Genomic DNA, 25,640 nt, shown 5'->3' with positions numbered 1-25,640 from the left:
ACACTGAGAAAAAACTCACGAAAAATTGAGCGAGAGTTCTGTAATTCTGGGGCCATTTTGTTAAAAATTACGGAACAAATTTGAATTTTTACGTGAGAGTCCCGTAATTTTTCTTGAACGTCGCACGTGAATATTACGTGAAATTCTCGTAAAATTTTAGCTTTATTCTGTTATTTTTCGTGAATTCTCTCCGTATACTGATTACAATTATTATGAAAGGGATTTTTTTGATTTTTTATGCAATTTTTTAAATTTACTACAGAAAAGATAATGCGCATACCGCATATCTACAACTTGCTCTTCTGGCGACAGATTGAACGAAAAATTATATACCATATGTTCTTGAAGGAAAGCATATGACTTTTATTTTAGAGACAAATATTTCATAATTTCATGGAGATCTATGAAATATTTGACTATAAAATCGTGAAAGAAAATATATTACATCAACATATTATATTAAAAAAAAATATGATATATTAAAGATTATGATCATCATTGAGGCGGCATAGATGGGTAACACATTCCGTTTGACGATTTTTTTCTTAAAAAAAAAAGAGAAATAAAGTGGCTATCCACACAATCCAAAAAGACACGGTGAAATAAAAATGAAAGTAATTTGGAATGATTGTGCAATGAAAAATCTTCTTTCAACTTCTTCATAAATTCATGAAGTCGTTATCAAAGATTTGGAAATTCAATAGTTATGTGATATCCGTCATCATCATCATCATCATCATCAGCAGTTTCTCGTGATATTTGTCCCTCTGATTCGAGAACGCTTGAGAAAATTCTCAAATAGAGTAAAAAAACCGTGAGGACGAGAAACGTTTTTTTTCCCTCAATTATCATCTTTCGTGTGTTCAACCCGGAGACCAGAAACGGTTGCAAAGTTTATTACGTCATGCGGTGTCGCTCTGATTATGGAACCGGCGCGCCAGTGTATATAAATGCCTTTTTTTCTCTGCCTTCATTTCCATTCCTTTCTTCACTGCGGTATTTCCAATCCCGCAAACCGGTAGGCTTGATTCTTCCTTTTCATCTCGATGATTATCGATTGCATCCAATATTTATCACCTTTTCGATCCATGTATTCGTGTTTATTTCGAATGGACGCATCGCAATCGTTGAAATTTCCATTTCCGATTTTTCCACTGGAGCTAACTATTGTCCAGCTTCACGATTAGAATATGTTTTTAGATCATGTCCGGTATGTATGTCTATGTGTGGCTGATTTAGTTTTGCTGTCATAAGAAGAATATTTCTCCGAATCGAATAAATTTGGACAAGAGATATTCGTTTTTATATTATACAGATCGAGTTCCAGATTTTATTATTGAACTGATGGCTAATATTACATCCATTTTGCGACAATCTCATGATAATAATCTATTAATTCTATTGACAATAATAAGAATTGCAATTAAATGTCAGAAAATGCATTCAACTACTCGTTCGAAAGATAGTGTAAAAAATATGTAGCTCATATCCTCACGTTCATTTAGAATTATATTGCTGATTCAATATATTCATTGCAGAGATAGATGCAATGATTGATCAAATTCAGTTTAATTACGTGTTTTCACTAATTGATCAAAAGATTTGGAGATTTTTTTCCAGGAAGAGACAGATCATTTTGGTGGGAAAACTAAAAAATGACCAAATTATTCTTGGATTTATTTATTTATTTATTTTTTAGGCAATAATTGTATCGAAAATAACTTGATAATAATGGATTAACTATAGAAAAGGCAATATCTCACTTATTTTTTAATAGAGACAGTGATTCATTGCTATCAAAGGACTTCAGTCATTTGCATCTATTGTGATTATAAAATTGACCTGTGATTCCAGGCGTTTGTGATCCTTGAGGAAAACAACTTCCGTTTTCCGTTTAATTTTTCGTCATTATTTCAGTTTTTTTTATTGACTAATCGAGGTATCTAACAACCGGAAAATGGGTAATTGAAGATTCAAGGATGTTTAAATTCAGAATTATTTATTACATTATTGTGGATATTGAGGACGCGTAAGTTGCGGGGAAGAAATTAAAAGAAAATTATTAAGTAGATTTGTGTGTCATTCGAACAATTTCGTGTCGGACGAATGAAGTGGGTTATAAAAATTGGCGGATTGTTTCGCAATATATTCGCGAATGTCGAGAACTTTGAATCGCCTGATGTAGAAACTGCGAAACGGAAAATGAATGGTCGACGGCTCGCGGGGTTTCGGGGGGTTTTTAACCAATTTTTAGATTCCGAGGTATCGAAAGGATATTGAGTTACTGGGATTGTGGGCGAGATGAAAGGTCACGACGTGTAAAAGGAAATCCACCCGGATGTTATATTCATTCTTCTATATCTTATCTATATTTTATATTCATTTTAATATAAAATACGCATCATCGAAATGTTCTCTTCCTATTCGCTTAGGATTCTTTTTTTCAAAAAATATAAATTGAACACTAATTGTTCTACTAACGAACAGTTTAAAAACATATTAGAAAATACTATAAATTGGCGCGATTTATATTTAAACAATATACAAAATTGATTTTCCTTATATTTTTTGGAATATATTCTTTCTATATTCTTCATAAATTTAGAAAATATTTGGAATTGGCTCATATTATATATTTTATTTATATTTTTTGTATATCAGTGCAAGTAATTATTTCATTTTCGAATGATGATTCATCAATTGACAACAACCATATTTTTTATAGAAAATACAGTGAACTGATAACAACAAGAAAAAGAAAAAAAAGTTGAGGATCAAATGAAAGCCAAAATATAGTGAGAAACGTTAGGTATTTTTAATTAAAAGACTAGAATTCTTGTTGCGACATTCGAATAGTCTTGATGATTTTCAACACCCGATTTTTGATCCCGACATGACGTGCATTTCAAAAAATATTTCCAGCTTCAATGTATATGAATGATCTTTTGAGTCATTCTTATGTGGGTATCAATTATGAAACCATGGCGTGTACCAATTTTGAGAGAAAGAAATCATTCATGTAAATTACTCCATCTCTCAAGGACGACTCAATCATAAAACCTCACCCAAGAGTAACTGTAATTCCTCCATTATAAAACTATTCAATTATTTTTATATATAATTCTGATTTTATTCGTATTTAATTACGGAATATTTGACAATAAAACAATCTTCGTTTGTCATTTTCAATGAGAGATTTTCCACCCGCAAAATGTTTAGTTTTTTGACACAACAAAAGGAAGAATACTCTTGAGATAACACATGAATAATAATATAATGACATATGATTTATTTATCACCTATTAATTAAATTGGAATTACCGATTAATCTTCAATCCATTGAATCTTTATTTAATTTAATCCATTAAAATTCCATTGATCAAAATTCCCAATAAATGCGATGACAACAACATTTCCAATAAGTTAATGAAATAGTTAATTAAAGTCCTTTTCTAATTAATGAAAATGCAAATTTTACGAAGGGGACCCCTTGTAATTCCAAAGTATTGCATAACTGGTGAACAGAAAAAGTCATAATCTTTTTCTACAGAAAATGTTATGGTCCACAGAAAATCTTTAACATAAATCTTAAATCTTTTAACATTTTCCTCAAAAGTTATTTGTTTCTAAAATATCTATAGGATAATTTGCATGTCAATTTCTGATGCAACAAGTACTCCAGCATGCAAATTCAATTGAAATTTCCACAGAATAGTTGTGCTCTTTCCGCACACGTCCCAAGAATTATGCCCTCGGTATTGAAGGTGAAATTCCTTATCAATGAATAAAAGTGTGACTAATATATTGCAAGCAATTTTGCATCAGAGTAAAAATGAAAATTCACTCTTTCCCCCGCTTTCACATTCAGGAGCGTTCCATAGCATAGATTTCCGAATGTCCTCATAGATATGTACATCAAGCTGAGGAGAAAATGAACAGCTTCAATTTCAAAGAAGATTTACCCATTTCACTTAATTTCCCGTCTGATATACCTCACAACACCACAACCAGTTTGAAACCAGAAATTTGGTTGTTCTTGAATTTCCAAGAGATTCCCTCATGATCATGATTGGATATTCATAGAAAATCCAATCAAACCGGTGAGACTAGACGAATGTCGTTTTCTAGGATAAGGGTATAGGCGCGGATGGAAGGCTTGCAAGTGAAAGTGTCTCTTGGCTCAGTCACACATTTGTACACCGAGAAAATTCTGATTTATCCGACAACTAGATTTTTTAATAGCCGCATGTATCGTACGTGGGTTCCGTCATTATTATCATTATTTAATAACAAACCCACGGCCGGAAAACCGTTCTCCAATAGAAAAAAAAAATCTGGTTCAACCGTTTTCCTTGTTTCTCAATTAATGCAGCAATTTTTTCATTCTCAATTTAACACAATTTCAAATTGCATCGAATTGCTCCATTATTGTTTCATTTAATCCTGCCATAAACACGGATAATTAGTGATAATCCTCGAGTAAGAATTATAATTGTGCAATCGAGAGCGAAGACGCGACAAGTCGTGAGTCAATTCATCCGGTGGAAATAGACATTTGTCAACTCATCGCTGAAGCGCTCCATCTCTGGTAATTGTAATTACTGTCATCATTATCCCGCTCATATTTTAATTAACCAGAAGTACGTATGCGTTATTAGCGATGATGATGATGATTGAATCGATCGTTATAGTGCACTATTGTTTCAAGTTTTTTGCCCTCATTAGAAATTGATGAGAACTTGTGAGTTAGTTTCCTTTTGAATTATTACCTCATTTTTTTTTACTTCACTGTAGGTGATTTATGCATTTCTCAAATAAAAATATTCTTGTAAATATGGTATAGTCAACATTTCATTACATTTTTAGCTATGCCAATTCTTGCGAGTGATTTATATGTCGTTGCTTTTGAAGTTGTGTCAATACTCGTTTTCATCTCGTAGCATCAAATTTTATTCAATGTGGTAGTTGTTGAGAGCTGTTTTATGATTTTTCATGCGTACATTATGCCAGGAGTTATCGATAGCAATCAATTCTTTCTTCCTTGAATCATTTAGTAGGAGTCAAATGCTGGATTTGGTCCCTGCATAAATCACTGGATCTGACTGCCGCAAAAAAAAATAGTTTTTCTTCACTGAAAATTGCATCTTCAGTAAAAGCATGTAGGAAGTTATTGTTTGTGGGTTATAAAATAGAATGGGTAAAGAGACTCGGGGAAAATCGTGGTGTAACATTTTTTTCTTGAGTTTAGCTGCATTCGTTATTGTGGTGTTTATGAGGTTTAAGTTTTATTACATGATAGTTGCAATAATCAATGGGAATTTAATCTAAAGTAAATAGAAGATATATGAACACATGAAATAATGTGATGTACGTCCAACATAGAAAACAAATAAGCTCAATTCGGAGATAATTATTCACGAATCGCGAATGCATATTCTCTCTTACGTTCGGTAATAATCCACGTTTTGAATTCCAGACTAGTCCTTATTATGAAATCAGAGACACATAAATGAAGTCCGCCTGAGTCGAAATATCTCGAAACTCGTCAAACTAATTCCCTATTGGACAACTCGAGCCGGGATATTCAAATTCGGCGCACGGGGTGCGCAGTAGATCCCGTATATTCCTGATTTGAGAATATAAATATTTTCAATTTTGGGGATATATATTTTTTAATCAGGTTCAGTCATATTTATTATTATTATATTAAGCACCGCTTCCCAATTGAAAACTTCAAACTTGCAGGTTTATTCAATTTTTCTGTGGAAATATTTATTTACAATTTGAGAATATCTATTCCAGATACAAAAATACTCCTCAATTGGAAAATCCATATTCCTCATTCAGAAATACCCATTCCCAATTCGATAATTCATATTTCCGATTCAAGAATCTGCATCCCCGAATGATGTCTAGATGCAGTTGAGAAAAGCCACTTCTATCTCATCAACAAGAGAAGTTCTCCTAATGACCTAATCTCCTCGTAAAATCATAATTTCACAGAACTCCAAAGTTCAGAGTTGTTCACAATTTTTCCATCTCGAATTTAAGTGAATGGGAAGTGTTTTTGTGAAAGATGATTGACCTTGGCGCGCGCTGCAGATGGTGTTCATCCTGACAGGCATGTCAAGCGCCAATAAACCGTCTGGGACGAATGTCTCTATCCATCTATTGCCATTTTCCGCAATTGGCAAGCAAAAGAAAATGGATAAAAACGGTACTCATAGTTTCAACATCACCACAAGGACACCCCCAAGGGGCTATGGAATTCCACCCACAGCAAATGATAATTGAAATCAGTATTGAATGATAATGATAAATTCATAATATCCCGTTTTTGATCTTTAACTGGTTTTAGAGATCTGGTGGGTTATAGAGGACAAGGCAAGGTCGTTTCGTCTTTGACATATAGACGCACGTGTATGTTGTATGGCTACTTTCATTTCTGAGACAGAGAGAGAGAGAGAGAGTCCAAGTACCACCGGTACTTGCTGGATAATATTATGCCGTTCACTTAGTGAATATATGCTGATGCTGTCTATATGGCAATGAGAATTATTTTCCGGTGACGAGACGGAGAGAAGTACCTGTGGATTTTTTCATTTTCACTTTTGCTCCATGAATTAGCATCAAATAATTCCGAGCATGCGAGGGAACATACCGTTTCCTTTAGAAACTTATTTAATATTTATACTATTTATTATTGATCAACTTTCAAAATTTTTTGATAATTACGAATGCGTCTGCTTGGATAATTTATTGATATGTCAATTGATTTTGAAATAGGCAAAAAAAATAGTATTATAAATTTTTTTATTTTTGATGTAATTATTGCGCATTGTTGTTGCAACATTAATTGTTAGTTGAATTAGTTATTTAATTATTATTTTATTTCTTTGTGATAAAACTACATGTTACGTTTGGATAAGTTTTGATTGTGTTTGTTTGATTGGGCTTTTTGAAATACGATAATTATTTTTCATTTTAGATTCGCATCTTCTCAATTTCTTCGAGTTCGCGTATAATTTTAATTAGTTCAGCCTTTTGAGCACAAGGAGTGAAGCGAAAATTAATTGCAATTATCATGGAATTCAATATTTCATGGCGAATACCTTTGAAACGATCGAGTGAATAATTATTAATTGCATTAAAAATGTGCAATAAAAAATATAAATTGGACAGTAATTTTTTGCTAATGTAATTAATGACTAAATATACAGAAGAATGCGATAAGGAAAGGATTACAACTGGTGTTGGTTCTAGGAATGTTGTTTGGTGACTTTGGCAGAATTTCCACTTTGCACTTACACGTATCTACTTCCGACAGGCCACAAATTTTATGTCTTTCCAGTGATGAAATGAAAAACTCGTAAAGAATAGAAATATTTTTTTTAACTCCCTTCGATTGATGAGACACTTGTGGCAAATAAAAAATGAGTGAATGATCCTGGATGCAGACTCATTCCCAGACTAATGCATATAAATAATTATTTATCCTTGAGATATATATTGAATCTTATGTAAGTGTTTGGTTATTGGCAATTTACCCGCTGGCGAACATGAGCCTGTCACTGCAAATTTGTCCCACTTTCTAATCAAGTAGTCGTTCATACATTTTGTTTTTTTTTGGTTTTCTGTTATAAACAAACATGGATAAATTACCACAATTTTCCCTAGGATCTCAAAGATTCCCACCTATTCAGCGAATCGAAGTAAATTAAATAGAATGGATCAATTTTTTATTTCCATTTTTATTGATCGATTTGCAATTCAGATGTGGTCTTTCAGTAATTAGATCGTCGCTGATAAAATTCCTTAGCAGATAGATTGCATGAATATCACAAGGTAATCTCGTAATTTTCTATAATTCTTTTTTCATTAACGATATATCACTCATGAAAATCCATCAGGCAGTGCGCGTGTGTCATGTTGGATAACTAATTTATTCTCGTTATTATGCCTCATAGCAATGGTACTTGGGATAAGTTGGCACGCCATATCGTGGGTGTAGAGGTATTGTCTTGCGAAGAATGTAGAAAGTAAAGTATTCTTGAGTAACCGAAGGTGCATTGGATTCAGCAGTACAAAGTATAGGTTTCAAAGAGGAAAATGTGAGATAGAATGGTGCATAGAGAGGCATCTTCCTTCTCCTGTTGAAAAGGTCATTTGATGAAGCTAACGTGATAGATTTTCTATGAGAAGAATATCGTTGCCCTCAGCTCTCGCCATTTGATTCAACAATTTCATTACATAATTATTCATCAAAAATCATCGATGTAAAAAACATTTGCGAAGAAATCGGAATCATTGCTGAATTTGAGCTTTCGTATTTTCACCTATTTCAAACGATGAGAGTAGGAAGAAATAATAAAATAGGAAGAAAGAGTCTACAAACATATGGTTTAATGTCAATTTTTAATCTCGATTTATATTATTTTACATAATAAATAGGTATTTCATGATAGATTCCTCAATGAAGTATCTAGAATAGAATACGTTAATTAGTCATTGTTCAAGATTATTCACTGGAAGTTTTTGATTACTTTTCTCATTGAGAAAGCATTTTTCATTAATTCCCAATCAAAATGACACAAAGAAAACTGTTTTCCATCTTTTTTTAATGCAGAAAAAAAAATTCATGTTCATCGATTTGAAAACATAGATAAAGGAATTGCAATTGTTGCTTACAAAAAAAATGAACACTTCTCGAATTCTCGAGCGCCATTCACTGGCATAAAGTTGATGAATTGGATTACGACTTAGGAACGAGCCATTCGATATATCCAACTGGTTTCAGATTTATCCCCCGTCAGATATCTCATACATGAGAGTAAAACTGACGTGTGATCTTCGCGGGATAAGTATCGTGTGGAAATTCGTGCGATTAATCCGTCAAAATCGCAGCTTGCGTTACCTTAAAAATCGAGAAAGAGTGCTCCCATTGTGCCACAGCAGATGCAATTAAAAAAAATATAAAAATATATATGCATATATATATGCCTGAATCGGTAATTGAGGATAAACCAACTGTTGAATGGAAGGAAGCCGGAGAATACATGGGTTATCACGACATCCAAATGGTTCTCCCAATATTTCCCTTTGAGGCGTCCACTCTCGTAAAACCGCCATCATTAACCATTCATGACCGCACATTCAGAGGAATGTCTTGTCGCTAAGGCTTCCGCCATTTCGCGAGAGATATTATCAATAATAAAATAGTCCTGCAAATGGTTTTCCCACTCTGGTCAGACTAGTTTCTCCGCGATAAAAAATATCTTTATCCCGCGGATCCCTTGAGGCATTGTTACCAATTTGAAATTGCCAAGCCAACGCCCTGCGCACTAAACTCGAGTTTTGTTTCAGTTTTTTTTCCTCCGGTTCGTTCATTTATTTAATTTTTTTTTAACCCTTCTCGCTGTCTTTTTCTTGGGAGTTTCTGCAACAAACGTATAGGGCTATAAGTTGTTTCGGCCGTCACGCGTGCCTTTGGTAGCCCTTCGGTGATTCAGGGTTTCTTTGTGGCCGGCTTTTTCAGGGTCAACCACTTTTACCTCTTCACACAGACATCCTTACATCCTCCACATTGGCAAACACAAAAACCATAGGAAGAAGTTATTGGTATCAATGATTTCCTAGAGAAAAACCTCTACTTTTACAATCTTCCCTAGAGGGTAATCATTTTGGAATGCCTTCATACCGGATGTATAACTTGTTTTATAGACAACTCATGGCACGCTGAAAAAAAAAATTTTGTTCAATGTTTATTTTAGCTACCTCAGACCAAATTTCATTCGCACCATCGAATAAAATGCGCTGACCGTTCAAATACATTCCGGTGTTGTATACACTTGAATTTGTGATAAATGGTTACAACAATATCTCGTCAGGTGAAATGACCGAAAGAGCATGAACATCTGTCAGTTGAACGTTTGACGCGAAATTAACCGGAGGCTCGTGGAAATTTATGAATATCTCATCAACTATGATTTATTAAAAGTGACGGTAGGGCAACAGAACTTATCAATAGACTCGTGAAAGTGGAGAAAATCGATAGAGGTGACTTTTTGGGAAAATCTATTTTTTATGGCAGATTCGTGATGAGGAGGTCAGAACCTGTATGGATATTAATTTTCGTTGGAATTGAAGGTGAAGTCATTTTGTTCAACAGAATATGATATTCATATTTTTTCGCTTTTCTTACAAAAATAAAATATTTTTCCTCCACATTAGTTCGCCCCAACTGTCATAATTCAATTTTAAGCACGAAAATTACGGTAAACTACATTATTATTGAATCAATGACCTTCAACGATCATTAACAGAACGTATTGACCTTTAGCATTCATTAAAATTATTTTGCATTAAAAAGTCATGAATTTGAAAAGTCCGGAAAATAATCATATCTCTATAGAAGATGGCATATCGCTTAATAATCAAATTATTAAAGATAACTGTAGAGTTTAGACTCGGACTTGGCCTACCGGAAAATTACTACCCCGAAGAAACGCATTCCAAAAAAAAAATCAATCGTTAGCTGAAATATATTTTTTTTCTCAGTGCAACGTCCTATTTTGTTTTGCATCATCCTCTCAACATCTCATACATACGTGAAGACTCCGGACGATTCTCTCTTCGATTTTGAGAGGCTTTTTTTTACCTCTCCTCTGGGGGCATGCGGTTCAGACTGGAGGTAAAGGTACGAAAAAAAGAGTTGGTAAAAAACATCGGGGAATAAAAAAATGAAAAAAAGTTGAGACAAAACATCGTCTGGGAACGCACGGGTAGCCGGTCCCACGGGCATTACACATGATCGTCTCGTGAGGCGAAAAATTAGTTTTTACTTTCGTTTGATCCTTCCCAATATTTACAATCGAAAATTCCTAGCCGAGAAACTGAAACGGAGACTTTTCGAGGAACAGAACTACTGTAATCGTCTGAGGGGACATTCTTTAACTTCTCCATAAAATCGAATTTCAAATTGTCTACATTTTTTAATGTTTTCAATCACTTGGAAAAAATGTGAAAGGCATTTTCGCTTGGATATATGTGTGTAGATATCTAAACAAAATTATGCTTGACGAATACTCTTCAACGGATGATACAATAACAAAATTTTCTAATAGACATTATGCAATTTGGATTATTCATTATTCCATTAATTGATATTAGTCTGCAGTCCGTCTGAATATCTGATTGATACTTAAAATTTTGGATAAAATTGGGTATATTAAATGGAAAGTTTAAACCGAGAAGCTAGAAAAGTAAAATTGGAAAGTTCAATTTTGAAGTTCAATTATTGAAATTTGAAAGAAAGGAAATAATTAATAAGCAATTTCAGGTTTTGAATAAAATATTTAAACCTTTCCTGCACCTTACACGACCACAAAATTCGCGGACCCAGGGAACTTTAAATATAGAGCAGATAAACTTTAAAGAATGTAATCTAATCTAAATGTGTAATGGAAAGTAAAGCAACAAGATATAAATAATGACACTGTAAACATCTTATTTCTAAGGATACATTTTAAATAAATAAATAACATTTTAAAACTTTCAAATGTCCCTTCTTTGATTTGCATTGAAAACTGTGCATTTCAAATTAAAAAAATGATGGGGTCCTTTGAAATAGAGCCACGAAGCAAATGCCAAATTTATATTTGGGGCCTTTGGCACCAACTGTACAACGAAAAAGCATTACCCTCAGGAATTAGGAATGAAGAGCACTAATATAATTTTGGTATTCTGTCGACTTTTTTCCCCTTTGGTACGGGAATTCTGTCCAAATCAGTGAACGACTATTGTAATTTTTAGAATAAATGATTGCCCGGATAAAGGTGACTCCGTGGGAGGCCCCGAAACACCGATAAAGATACAAAAATAGAAAAGTCCAGTAAAAATGCATGAACATAACGATTTGTGAGAACCCTATTAGATTTTACAGTTTCCAGATAAACAGGCCCGAAAATTCACCGAACGTTTCAAATTTTTCTCTTATATTTCCAGAGAAATTCACCTAAAATGTTGGGGTTTCTTGAAAATTTCTCTCGGTGTAGAATTAAATAATTGTTCTCGATCTATTTTACTCATTTGAATGGTATTTAAAATCGCATGGACAATCGTAAATGGTTAATAAGTTTGGATTTTGTGATAATTAGAAACGGTTGAATAGACTAAATTAATATTATCATTTGTATTCGTTATCAGGGACTTACACAAAATGTCGGACTCTGGAGGAACAGACAACCCTGCATTCATCAGTGAGGAAGAATCTCACGAAAACAGCTGCACGGAGAGTAATCGGGAAGATCAGAGTAGCAAGTCACCAGACAATAACACTTCCTCACAAGTTGCCAATGGGAATTCCTTCGTGTCCCAGCACTATGTAGAGCCAACTAGGAAAGATGGTGATGCTCAATACAAGACTGAAACAAGAATCGAAGTGCCTGGGGATACGGAGAAGAGTCAAAATCCAGCTAAGGTCAATGGAGTACATGCCAATGGTAACAACGATGATGCCAGTTTTCTGAATAATAGTGTTACCAGCGTACAAGCCAATGGTGAGTCCTCAATTTATTACATCCCTAAAAAACACAATTCTCCTCTATATAGTAACAGTTATATTGAAATATGTGAATTTTTTTGTTAATTGTTAATGAATTTGCATTATTTTAATGAATTATTCAATATTTTTCTCAGTGTGAAAAAATTACACATTTTTAAGGGGCAATAAGACAAAATTCTTCAATTTAGTTATATTTCAAATTTAATATCAATATTTACAATCAAATTCCAGTGGATTTTTATAAAAATTTGGAATTTCATTTCATCATTCGTCCTCAAAATTCTGACATTGTTTTTACCAAAATTCACGGTTCTGTTTCATTTTCCCACGAAATTCTGAATTTTCAATTAACTTTCAGTGGAATTGTATACAGAATGAAAAAATCGTAACAGTGTAATAGATATTTTTTCCCCAATATCGCAAAACGAATTGTTATACATATAGATTGTTCCCTACACTCTGAAGAATTTTTATGATTGCAAAAGAAAGCAATAGTTGGCTGCAATTTCTTCGAAAATTTCTGTAGAATTTTTCATTCTGTAATTATGAATCCTGTTCTACACGAGTCATTTGATTTCAGTTTACTAGACTGACCTGAATATCAGGTCTTAAAATCATGAACGAATATTAGCTACATACGAGGTAATTTCATTCTAAGCCGTCACATTTAATACTATGTAACCACAATACGTCACGCCCCTATCAGTGCTTTCCTTGTGAAAGCAATTAATGTCAATTATTTATGGAAAAATTATAGAATTACGCGTTTTCATCACAGAAAATACATTTCAATATGGGCGTAGACTGACTGAATTTTAATGGAAATCGTCTAAGCACTCTTCTGTTCGAATAAAACTTGGCGTTCTTCATTTCTAATGAATGAAGGAATGAGACTCGCTTGAGAAGTTATTAGTTCAAACCATAAACGTTAAAAACGACTTCCACCCACTCACAAGCGGACCGACTGAAGTCGTCTCAGCGAATTTTTATTTGTTCGTTTAGATTTTCTCCCATTTATTCTTCATATTATTTTTTAAAACAAAAACGTGTTATTTGGCAATTAAAAAGACTGAAAAATTTGTCATAATAAATTGATTCCAATTAAGACGATTTCACTGTAAACATCTAATTGAAATAAATTCAGTACACAGGTACTAATTACATTTGAGATGAATAAAATTCCATCCAAATAAAGGAAAAAGATTCCTTGAAAATTGAACAGCTGTTTCATAAATACTCATTTTTCCTTTCCTACCGAGAGTTTATCAGGAAAATAGGCAAAGTAATTTTAATAGTCTTTGTTTCCATGGCTGCTATGATTTTGTTATCGATAGAGTGAAGTTCCGATGAATAACAAACATGAATTGAAATACCGATAGACATTTTGATCAAAACAACTCATGTTGTTAGCGGAAAAACACAGATGAAACAGGATCCGACGCCTGAACCGGTAGTCTGCCGGGTGATTTGCATTAAAAAAAAATAAATTACAAATAGGAATTCGGAAAAATAAAATGAATTCGTGTATAAATAATGAGCGTGATTGAGTTGAAAACCAGTTTTAAAACGCATGCGAAAAGTCACCTGTATGGCACTGCATTCATAACGTTCCAATTTACCCACACAACGAGAATATGAGGGTCAGGAAGTGTCGAATTTCACCTGGCAACTCCATGGCCTTGATCTCACTTAATTCCATATTGCAGATGGTAAAAAGGAGCAAATTGAGGCCGTGAATCTCGAGCTTGTGTCAATGAGGCCCTACGCAACCGGAAACAATCACCAAAAGGGGCAGGAAGCGTGTGATTTACCAAATGATCCATACGAGGAGTATTTTGTACCAGTCAATGAGCATCGGAAGTACATCAGGTACTTATCAACTCTCCAATGCTCTACAATATAAATATTCTCATTTTTCCTCTTCACTTTCCACCGATTCCCACAATAAAGTAACTCGTAACCCATTCATCAACTCTCATATCTGCTTTCGAATCTCAAAAAAAGAGGTGAAGAAAAAATGTCCGTGTTTCAAAGTTGATGGTGTCATTTTTCATCCAAAGTGATACGATCCCCCTGACACCCGAAGGATAAGACATCCGAGAAGCGCCGATTTTCTCTCACGCAATTGTCTACGCTCTCCTTTTCTTTCTTTCAAATTTCATTCTAACATCCTGTCACATTAACCGATCTCCATTAATCAAAGAACAAATGCCAATTCCAAATGAACGTCGATCCGCTGAATTTACGCTCACAGAATTTCATGACAAATAAAATCCAACAATTGACTGGATGTCGTTTTCTAGTGTTGCAAAATACTTCAATTTCCCAATGAGTCAATCAATTTTCTGGTTTACGTCCCATCGAGTCGTAACCAATCACGTAAATTTCCCACGCTCCACAAGCCAAAAAAAATAGTGAAAGATATTTTGAACAAAACAGCTGTTCGGACGATATCCGCTTCAAGTGATAGCATCAGAGTCACTAGAATCATTGATTGAGAGGAAGATTGATAACAGAAATCTCATTATCAAAATCCTAAACAATTAGCAGCAGCCCAAGTGCAGATGTCGAAACGACTGTGGCTGGTGTACGTTTCGATTTGGGACCGGGTGTTGGCCGCGAGGGACTCAGCCTGAGAGATCCCGCCGCTGGACTCGTCGACTATTCCCATTGGCTGAATGCCCTAAGGTACCAATACGCCAACGCAAACCAACCAAAATCAATAAACAACCCAAAAACCCTCGAATCATCAACTAGGAATTGGCTTTGGAGGAGTTTTGGCAGCCCCTTGGAAAAAATCAGATAGCAAACTAACTCCCTCCCCACCCCCCGTTCCCGGCTTTCGAAATACGTCAGGTATTTATGGGAATTCCCATGGAAAACAAGGAAATAAACCTAGATAACGGTAATCACCATGGAACCAACGAATATTTAGAATACGTTATCGAATAGTCGTAAAGACATTGAAAAAAGCACAATGTAACCCTGGGAAAGCTTTCTAATTACTCACAAACTATCAACTTGAAGACTTAGCTGGAAGCTGTATGAAATTGCTTTGAAATCGATGATTAATTCATGTGAAAATGTCTAATGCTCGTCAATTTGTGTTTCAGAGGTGAAAAGTTGTACGTCACCAAGGATAAGAGGTCAAAGAGTTCGTACTGGAGGAGACTAGCCTGTTGGGGTTTTGGTTTAAGCGTTGTAGCGGTTGCACTCATAATTGCGATATTAGCTGCTAGTAATATTGAATTTCTCATTAACACAAATCTTAAATTGTGTTAACAGTTGATTAAAACATTGAAATATTAATTTCAGCTGGTGTCATCCTAACGCAAGAGGCAACTCAACCACTGGACAACTCCCAACAGACTTACGATGGTGTCAAAGCCGCCGGAAGTAAAGAATTCATTAAGAATCCACCGTCAAGTCCACCACCGGAAACGTCTAGTTTCACACCATGGCCAACGACCGATGAGACTATTTTCAAAACAGTACCTCAGGCGTTGAATGGAATTATCTGGTTGGATAACCTTGAGTGGAACGATCAACTTATGGATCCAAAATCTAGAGTTTACAGGGATATTTCCGCTGAAATTGAAAATACCATTCGTGCTAATTTCTTTTCTTCCACTTCTGTTATCAAAGTATACAATATTTCGGATGAGGGTGAGGTGAGGTTCAGGATCAGTTATCCGCCAGCCTCTACACCGGAAATGATGCAAGAGAGTGTTGAAAAAACCCTGCAAGAGAATGGAAATATGATTGGAAAATACCATCTTCATAGAGTAGAGATAGAGTCATTGCTTGATGAGTGTCAATACAAAAATATGAATTGTAGTAACGGTTGCAAGTTTGATTACATGAATAGTGTATTTATGTGTGCCTGTCCACCCGGAAGTATTCTTGATGCTACTGGAAACAATTGTATTGATGAGAATGATTTGAGTGATGTTGGAATGGATAATGAACAGCCGAAAACCACAACAATTGACGATAGTGGTCAGGGACGAAGTAGCGATGCTGCATCATTTTTCGAATCTCGAGGGCATAATCATGATCATGATCACTGGATGCATGATCATGATGATCATGATCATCATGAGATTCATGCAACTGTTGAACCTGTTGGGGAACCACTATCGTCTCCAGAAGCAGTTCCTACACATAATGTCAGTACTGAGGCTTTTCCAACCGAAGCATCTCCAGAGCCCAGTCCCGAGCCTGAATCTGAACCACAACCATCAGCTGAATCTACTTCTGAACCTGAGGCAACAGCAGAGCCTAATCTTTCCGCAGAGTCCTCTTCTAATCCTCTACCCTCAATCTTTGATACTGAGATATCGACAGAACCGATTAGTGAACCAATTGAGGATAAAAGTCCAGCTTCTGATCCAGACTCACAGCCAGAACCTGTGAGTGAACCTTCAGCAGAACCGAATCCAGAAGTGCAACCTACAAGTGAACCAGTTGTTGAGGCTGAACCACTTCCCGAATCAAAGGTTGTAGCGGAACCGACCAGTGAGCCAATTTCTCTCAACGAATCAGCTGCGAAACCAGTCTATGAACCGATTTCTCCTGATGAATCAACTCCAGAACCAGTCCCTGAATCTGTTACAGTTGTTGAACCATCTCCTGAGGTACTGACTGAAGCAACTCTTGTAACCGAATCATCTGCAGAACCAGCGTCCGTGACAGAGCATGCAAGTGAACCCGTCTCCGTTAGTGAACCAACGGCAGAACCAATAAGCGAATCGACATCCGGAAGTGAGCTAATCTTTGAACCAGAAGTTACCAGTGAACCAGTTCCTTCTAGTGAACCAACTACTAAACCTACAAGTGAACCATCTAGCGAGCCGACAAGTATACCAATTTTGGCAAGCGAGCCCACCACAGAACCAAAATCAGAGCCAGAACCTACGACTGAACCAACATCAAATGCTGAACCCTCTGCCGAGCCTGTACCAAAGCCTGCTTCTTCTGTAGAATTCGATTCAGAGCCGGATTCTTCTACAGAACCCGCACCATTGCCTGATTTCTCTCCTGAACCTGCAGTCATGTCCAATTACTCCCCAGAACCTACATCCCCACCTGTTTCTTCTACAAAACCTACACTACCGCCTGATTCTTCTACAGAACCTACATCATTGCCCGAATCTTTTTCAGAACCTACATCACTGCCTGAATCTTCTCCAGAACCTACATCACTGCCTGAATCTTCCCCAGAACCTACATCATCACTTGAATCTTCTTCAGAATCTATATTACTGCCTGAATCTCTTCCAGAACCCTCATCCGAGTTTCACTCTTCTCTTGAGCACGCATCGGAGTCCACGATTTTCGAGGAGCCTCTAGGAGTAATCCCCCTTGAAGAAGACATTGCAACGGACATTCCAAAAACGATGAATATACTTACCACTCCGATATTTGAAAACCCAGCGGGAAGGATCCCAACAACAACACCTGACCCAATTCTCTTAGACTCTCATTATCCCCCTAATGAAGTAATTCTACATTCTCGAGTGGGTGGTCGAACATCCATAGAAGCCGAACTTGAGGAAGTGTCCCCGACTAGTTCACTACCATTGGGGAATCCATCATCCCCAAGAAATACTCCAGCAGCTGTTGTTCTCAATTTTGCAGGAATAACCACTGATTCCCCCTTTGAAACCAATCGAAACATTTTCCCTCAATTAGCAGAAAATATATCAAAAAATATTGAACCGCTCAATGAAGCATTCGATACTACAACATCGACAGAATCCACTACGTCAACCGGAATACACAAAGAGATTCAAAACATTCACGAGATCATTCCAGAATTGACCCCGGAACACGTGACGCACGAAACTCCAAAGAAAGATGCAGATGCGATGCAAAGTAACGGAACAGGTCCACCCTCTCATTCAGAAGAAACAATTGAATTCTCAACGACTCATCCACTCCATCCAATAATCCTTCCCCAGAGTTTCCCAGAAAAACCAACGGAAAAAACTCCAGCAACTGACGAAAAACATCAAGAAGACATGTCACCCTTCTTGCCGGATGTAGTCCGTGAAAAGGAAATGCCCAAGAAAGCACCGCGATTGGACAAGGACGAACAGGATCTTCCGAATCCATTCGAGCCAGCAGTCGTTGAGGATGTGATAATTCATCACGAGAATCATAGAAATGAAAGCGAGTTCACGGACTTGACGAACGAGGTAGGACAGTCTCACGTTGTTCAACAGACTGGAACAACGCGGGAGGAAGACGTAACTATTATGGACGGAGTCACGATAATGCCGACAGTAGTAAATGACACGCATACCGTAGACAACAACACTGAGACATCATTGAGCTTTGAGGACCTTGGAGCACGACAAACTGGTGACACTAATGATACGAATGTCAGTCAGGTGAACGACCTGAGTATTAAAATAAATGGCGACATTGAAGCTACTTCCACTACTACCGAAAGTGCTGATTTGCCTGAATTATCAAAGGTCAGTTCACCGGAGAATGCAACATTAGATACAACGACCACCGAAAAATCACATGAACTTGCCAATAAATTCGACGATAATGCAGTTGAAGATCAATACAATGATATAAATGACGATACCATACCTAAGGATTTTAAACGAAAATTGAAAACAGGCACTACTAACGAGCAGATTGTAGACACAAAAGTGATTCAACATACGCTAGAGGCGGAGATCGAAAACACAACGGCTAAAAATGACTCTGAAATAATGCCAATGATTATTGATAAGCAAACGAACGATGAAACGAACAAATTTACAACAGAAGTTCCGATTCTGCCGATCGAAATACAACAGGACGTTTCGACAACAGAAACAGGTGAGAAAATCGGCTCAACAGTCTCGATCGTGGCTGATGCTGATGTCGGTTTACTAGTCACAACTACTCAAGCATCTACTCTAGAAACAAAAACCACAGCTCAAGTGCCTATTTTGCCAGAAGAACTTCAGACAACAGAGGCTAATGACATTATGAGCACAACCGAGCAGATGGCAGTGATTTCCAATGACAAATCAACGACACCAACGATTACTGAAGAAATTTCTGAACAAATAACAACAGATTCCAGTGATGTCAAGAGTACGACGGAGACAATTGTAATGACCGCAAGTGATTCAACACAACCCATTGCCGATGAGATGCATAATGATGAGGACAATAAAACCACTACCGAAACAGTTACACAACCAACAGTAGACATCAAACCAGTTTCAGAAGTGATTGTTGATGACCCTCAGCCAGTCACTTTCGATCGCAGTCGTTTCTTCACGACCACGACGGAACAGGCACTCATGGAGGAGATTCCAGAGCACCTACTACGAGTTATTCCCCTCGAAGCGGGTGATGAATTCGTAGGAACAACTATAGTACCAGAATTACCAGAACAACAACAGCCAGAAACCGATACAGTCAGCACAACAGAAGAGACCCCGTCGGTATCAAAATTGAAAATCATCGAAATCACTTCTGACAATGACAATTCAAAAAAGAATGCCTCAATGCTACAATCGCCTATAGAATCTCCTAAAATGGAGATGCCTGTTACCCCAACCTCTCGCACAACTCCGGAGATCATTCCAGTCTACGAAGAAGTAGAAGACGACAGTATGAATCCTTTCGTGATTAATCCATCCAAGAGAATACCAGTGCTAACAACAACAGACAATCCTAAAATCGAAGTATCACCTTTAGGTCCATCACCGACTGTATTGTTTTCAAAATGCAATGCAGGACAGTTTCAATGCCTGAACGGAACCTCTCGCGATGGCGCCTATTGCGTAGATCTCTCCTCAAAATGCGATTCAGAGAATGATTGTTCCGATGGTTCTGATGAAATTAATTGTCAGAGAGATGGTTGTCCCGGTAATTTCCAATGCGCCAGTGGACAATGTCTCAAGCGTCACCTGGTTTGCAATGGAATTGTGGACTGCGATGACGGAAGTGATGAGAACAAATGCAACGATTGGACCTGTCATTTTGACGAGTTCCAGTGCCCAAATGGCAGATGCATTCCCGACCTCTGGAGATGTAACGGCAGGCCAGACTGTGACGACCATAAGGACGAATACTACTGCTCAGAGAGCTGTGAGAATAATGAATACCTCTGTCCAACTGAAAAATGGTGCATACCCCAGACATTGAGATGCAATGGGGGCTCTGATTGTGCAAATGGAGAAGATGAGAAGCTTTGCGATTGCACAGTGGATCAATTTAAATGTCGAACTGGGGGTTGCATTAATTCCGATCAACTCTGCGACGGCATCGAACATTGTCCTGATCGTTCTGATGAATGGGACTGTCTCGCTGGTAATCTAACTCTGGATAAAGCTCAGTCAGAGGATAGAGAGCAGCCAACAACTCTCAAGATCACCATGGGAAATGAGAGACTGACGGTTTGCTCGGATGATTGGAGTAAATCTCACAGTGATGAATATTGCAAGTCACTGGGATTCGCGGGTTCTGATGCTACGGTGACTGCTGTCTATACTGAGGGTCCAGTATTGGCACTGAAGACATCGACAGCTGATTCTAATCTCATCACTAATCTTGTTAAAAGGGACAGCTGTGGGTCTGGGGAGATCGTCAAGGTGTCTTGCCAGGAATTCACTTGTGGGTCTCAGCAGAGTGAAGGCCCCACTGCAAGATTAGTCGGAGGAACTCCAGCTGGAGAGGGACAATGGTCTAGTGTAGCTCTTCTGAGAGAAGTCAAAAGTGGTGCGTCATGCACTGCTAGTGTTCTGGGGCCAATGCACGCTCTAGCAAGTTACTCATGCATTTATAAACATAGACAAAGTCCAAACTGGGAATTGAATACTGGAAGAGATCTGCAGCAATCAACTCGAGTCAAAAATATCGTTCCTTATCCTGAAGTAAAATATAATCAGTTTTTGTATGAGAATGACTTTGCTCTCATCGAACTATCAGAGCCTCTGGTATTCTCGATAAATGTCAGTGCTGTTTGTTTACCCAGCCAACAGTTTCAACCTAGAGCTCTTTGTGTCACTGCTGGATGGGGATTCCCCATGATTGGAGATGTCAATTTGAAGCTCAATTTTTTGCCAATTCCTACATATGATACTAACGAGTGTAATGCTACTAGTCATTACGCTGGATTTATTAAGGAAAATTATATCTGCGCCGGGTTCACTGGAGCAGATAAAGGAACTTGTTATGTAAGTATTTTTGTAGGCCTTCGCTCAGGAATAAATAAACGTATTATCGATGCAATCCGTAACTAAATGATCCGTGATCACATAATATTCCTCTTGTCTTCGGTTTTTTCGGATAGTTCCTCTCCTCTTTTGGTTTTGTACGCTAACAAGCTCTAAAAAATACGTGACTCATGTTACGTCAAGTTCCAAAAGGGCAACCACAAACGGAAAGTGTTCATTTTGTAGCTAATTTTCTTAACTATTCACGATAAAAATTTTAACGCAAGCTCTCGAACAATAATTTTACGTTACAAAAAACTTAATTTTTTAATCAACAATAAATTGATGAGATTCAATTACTAATATTGTTAAAAGCCATTAATCGGTAATGGAAAATTATAAATTAACAATAAAATAACGAAATAATTGTCTTTTTTAGAATGACGAAGGTGCACCATTGATGTGTGCAACTGAAACTGAAAGATGGGAGATTCAGGGTTTATTGAGTCACCACAGCAGATGCTCAAGAGGATATCCAGCAATTTACTCAAGTTTAACACCTATTATATCCTGGCTGCGTCACTCAATCCCAGCCCTCCAAACACGAGTTTAAAATGTTTATAAATTTTCAATCCTGTCATTACAATTCCGTCGAACAAAAAATGACTTCCCGATCAAAAGACAAGAGATGATGTCGGTTATCCCATTCGTGGAAATGTAAATATTGTATAAAGTAACTGTTCAATAAGAGTTAGAAAGGAGAAAGCGATTTTTATAATCGATGATTGGTTGCATAATTCACGCAGTGGGTTTCATAATGCTCTATCACAAGACTCATCCAGAGAAATAAAAGAAAATTTGGTAAATGTGTAGATTAGGGGTCTCGGGTATAATCCTGGCCTATAACACCCGGGTATAATACATAGGCCTTATGATAATAAGGGCATACAGAAAAACGCACGCAGTGCAGGTGAATGAAGTGAGCGAGAAAAATGGACTATAAAATAATAAAAACTCGTGAACTTATTGTTTTCCATCTCAGAAAAACTTAAAATATTCATATGAAACGTATACTTTCCTGCACGAATCTGACACAATATATACGTAGTATATATTCAATAAAAACTATAACTCTAAATGAAAAAAAATCGGGAGTGAGGCCCCTGATCTACATATTCACCGAAATATATATATATAAAAATAAACTAGGAATGTATGTATATAATAGGTATTATTCAGTAAACAAAAGCATATACACTGTTATTGAATTTTATCTCGACGAGAATTTCAACCTGAGCAGTCACTCAATTAGTTCAGTACTTCGACTATTTCAAGCTGTAACGTCTAGAAACAAATCGAAAATCAGCGATTGAAATAACGTAAGATTATATCTTCCATTTACTCTATTTACTGTGAATGAATAATACGAGTGACTGTCCAGGAAAATGCTGTTATTATCGATAACTATGAAATATTGAATAGTCATATTATGTCCAAGTATTTTTATATCACAAGTGAATTAAAATAAATATATCTATATAAAAATAAATTAATCAAGTTGTTTCTTGGGAATTGCGGAGAGTTCAGCTGCTGTGATGGCACTGTCAAGAGCCACAAGTGTTTTAGAAATCGTATCGATGATTGCATTGTACTTGGAGAAAACTTCTTTGATAGTTTGGTTGACAGCAGTGGATTCCTCGTAAGCATTCAGATACTCTAGAGTCAAGTGTTCGAGTTTTGGTGTCAACTCAGGTACATTTTTTATAGCATCGACTTCCAGAACTGGAAGTAATTCTGTGGCTTTCGCTATAAGTTCTAGATTCTGACGGATTTCTGGTTCCATTGTCTCGATTATTTGCCACTTGACGTCCGTCTGTAAGTCTTCGTCGAAGGATGTGCTTAAAAGCTCATTCAGCTCTGACAGACGTTTGACGAGATTATTCGCTTTCTCTCGACTAGAAAGCGCCGATGATATCATCGTATTGGCATTTAACAAATTGTCGATGACGGAATTCTCGGGGAGAGGATCGTCTATCGAGGGATTGTTGACGGTTCCATAAACTTTCCTCTCGAGTTCAGCTACTCGCTCTTCCAAAATGTCAGTTGAGGACATGATTCTGGAATAGTTATATTAGTAATTACATATCTTAGTAAAGATTGCGTAAAAGTTAATGTTATTTGACATTACATTTAATCAATGACATCAATTACTCTCCACCTGAAATAGCAGTAGATTAAGGGGTATTTTTATTTAACTTGTTGGGTCCCAGGGTAGAATGACTACAATACCAAGAGGCGAGTGATGAAAATATGCATAAAACCAACTTCAGAAAACAAATTAACACAATTAAAAAGTCTTTGACAGTTTCCAGGTGCGAGGACGAGATTTTTCAAAATTATTTAACTGCAAGATAGCCTTAAGCTAGTTTCATCATCGCTTCTCTTGGATGATGCGATGGATTTATTCAATATCTATTTGATTAAATATCTGCAGGTTGGACGCATATCACTCATCCTATTCAATCGAGGAATTGTCTAATCATTCATCTCTATACGTTATCCCTTGTCTTTAATACCACCACGTCCGCACCATTGGTCCTAGGGTATTTGGATTATCCCTTAATTCACGCTATACTCGATACTTATAAAATGTAAACCCGTTCGATTGAGTGTGTGGAAATTCTAATCTGGGTTGGGAGTAAATAGCTGGTGTGAATCTACTAAATAATTAGGGGAGACGAGGGTAAAATGGACCCCTTAAGCAGAAACACATTCCTTAACAATTTTTACTACTTGAATGACTAGCCCTCACCCTCAAAAGCATCCACCAAATGTGCAACGCGTTGAGAAAACGAAAATTTTGGGAGTAAAGTGGATAAAATGGACTTCCCTCTCATGAATTTGTTTTTGCAATGATACCGAATTGACTCGGCGAGACTATAAAAAATAATTAATTTCTGCTTCGTGCAAATAGTGTTTAACGTTAATCATAAATCTGATGGTTATCATTGTTTAAGTATTTATCGATTGAATTTAGTATACTCCGTGCTAATTAAGTAATTAGTAAATTCCATATTAAGCAATTAAATATGGAGGTGAAACCCGCATCAACGCATCAATTATTCTGCCCCTACATTTTTATAAAAAATGAGGAAAAAAATATAAAATATAGAAAAATGGAGGGCCTATTTTACCCTCCTCCCCTCTCCTGAATTCGAGTTCATTATTATTAGTATAAACTACTACAATGGATATTTATACGCTGAGAATTTGTAACATTAATTGATTGATAATAACGAAATCGTAGAAAACAAAATAAAATGTTAAATAAGAATATAGTATAGAGTATAGTAATAAGAGTATAGATATGATTTCATGATTTTTAAATTAAAGTTCTTTTTCATTGCTCACAGGATACAATAAAATTCTATATAATTCATTCTACCAACGAATAATTAAATTCAATGAAACAAAATTAAATAATTGGGTCTATCGTGCAAAAATTTTGACAATGGAACAATCTTGTGTTAGGGAGAAATGTGAATACAAGGACAGCCTTCCCTGTTTTTTTTATAAATGTCCTTATGACAATATAAAATAATGACCGCCAAAAGATGAATTATTTACATTATGTGCTAAAATCACCCGTTATTAAATTATTTCCATTTGTAGTAGGAGGATAATGGCGAATTTGTTGTGCTCTATTTTACTTCTAAGGTGTATTTTGTACTTCAGTATATATTTACCGTACTATGTATAAATTATTTTTATCTGTGCTCCTTAGTTTCTGCAGTTGGGATATAATCCACGAATAATCAACCCAATAAAATTCTTGACAGTTGTGTTTTGATAGCCTCTGTCATTTCTTTAGGAATTTTAGGTTATAATTTTTAAGGCAAGGTTTG

General features: G+C 36.3%; 2 protein-coding genes across 5 annotated transcripts in view; one reads left to right on the top strand and one right to left on the bottom strand.

Moving 5' to 3' along the window:
- Positions 1 to 23,332, top strand: part of LOC105270330 (uncharacterized) — a 27,724-nt gene extending 4,392 nt beyond the window's left edge. The window contains exons 1-7 of one of the 3 annotated variants that reach the window (XM_011311190.1): positions 9,946 to 10,056; positions 10,558 to 10,696; positions 12,205 to 12,557; positions 14,269 to 14,431; positions 15,676 to 15,800; positions 15,878 to 21,756; positions 22,175 to 23,332. In XM_011311190.1, coding sequence (XP_011309492.1) covers positions 12,218 to 12,557; positions 14,269 to 14,431; positions 15,676 to 15,800; positions 15,878 to 21,756; positions 22,175 to 22,348 — 6,681 coding nt within the window. In that variant the 5' untranslated portion in view covers positions 9,946 to 10,056; positions 10,558 to 10,696; positions 12,205 to 12,217 and the 3' untranslated portion in view covers positions 22,349 to 23,332. Of the gene's footprint in view, positions 1 to 9,945; positions 10,147 to 10,557; positions 10,697 to 12,204; positions 12,558 to 14,268; positions 14,432 to 15,675; positions 15,801 to 15,877; positions 21,757 to 22,174 lie in introns of those variants that run through there. The other 2 variants (XM_011311188.1, XM_011311189.1) reach the window with 2 other exon arrangements.
- Positions 22,950 to 25,640, bottom strand: LOC105270331 (dynactin subunit 3-like). 2 transcript variants are annotated; one of them, XM_011311192.1, is made up of 2 exons: positions 25,487 to 25,640; positions 22,950 to 23,852 (listed from the first exon to the last, which is right to left on the bottom strand). In XM_011311192.1, the coding sequence occupies exon 2, from the start codon at positions 23,846 to 23,848 to the stop codon at positions 23,285 to 23,287; it is 564 nt and encodes a 187-aa protein (XP_011309494.1). In that variant the 5' UTR covers positions 23,849 to 23,852; positions 25,487 to 25,640; the 3' UTR covers positions 22,950 to 23,284. The 2 variants fall into 2 exon arrangements, with proteins under 2 accessions (XP_011309494.1, XP_011309493.1); XM_011311191.1 differs by having other exon boundaries at positions 25,482 to 25,639.

This window comes from Fopius arisanus, unplaced genomic scaffold (assembly GCF_000806365.1).
Source record: "Fopius arisanus strain USDA-PBARC FA_bdor unplaced genomic scaffold, ASM80636v1 scaffold00085, whole genome shotgun sequence".
Lineage (NCBI taxonomy): Eukaryota > Metazoa > Arthropoda > Insecta > Hymenoptera > Braconidae > Fopius > Fopius arisanus.
This window is presented reverse-complemented; position numbering and strand designations above follow the sequence as displayed.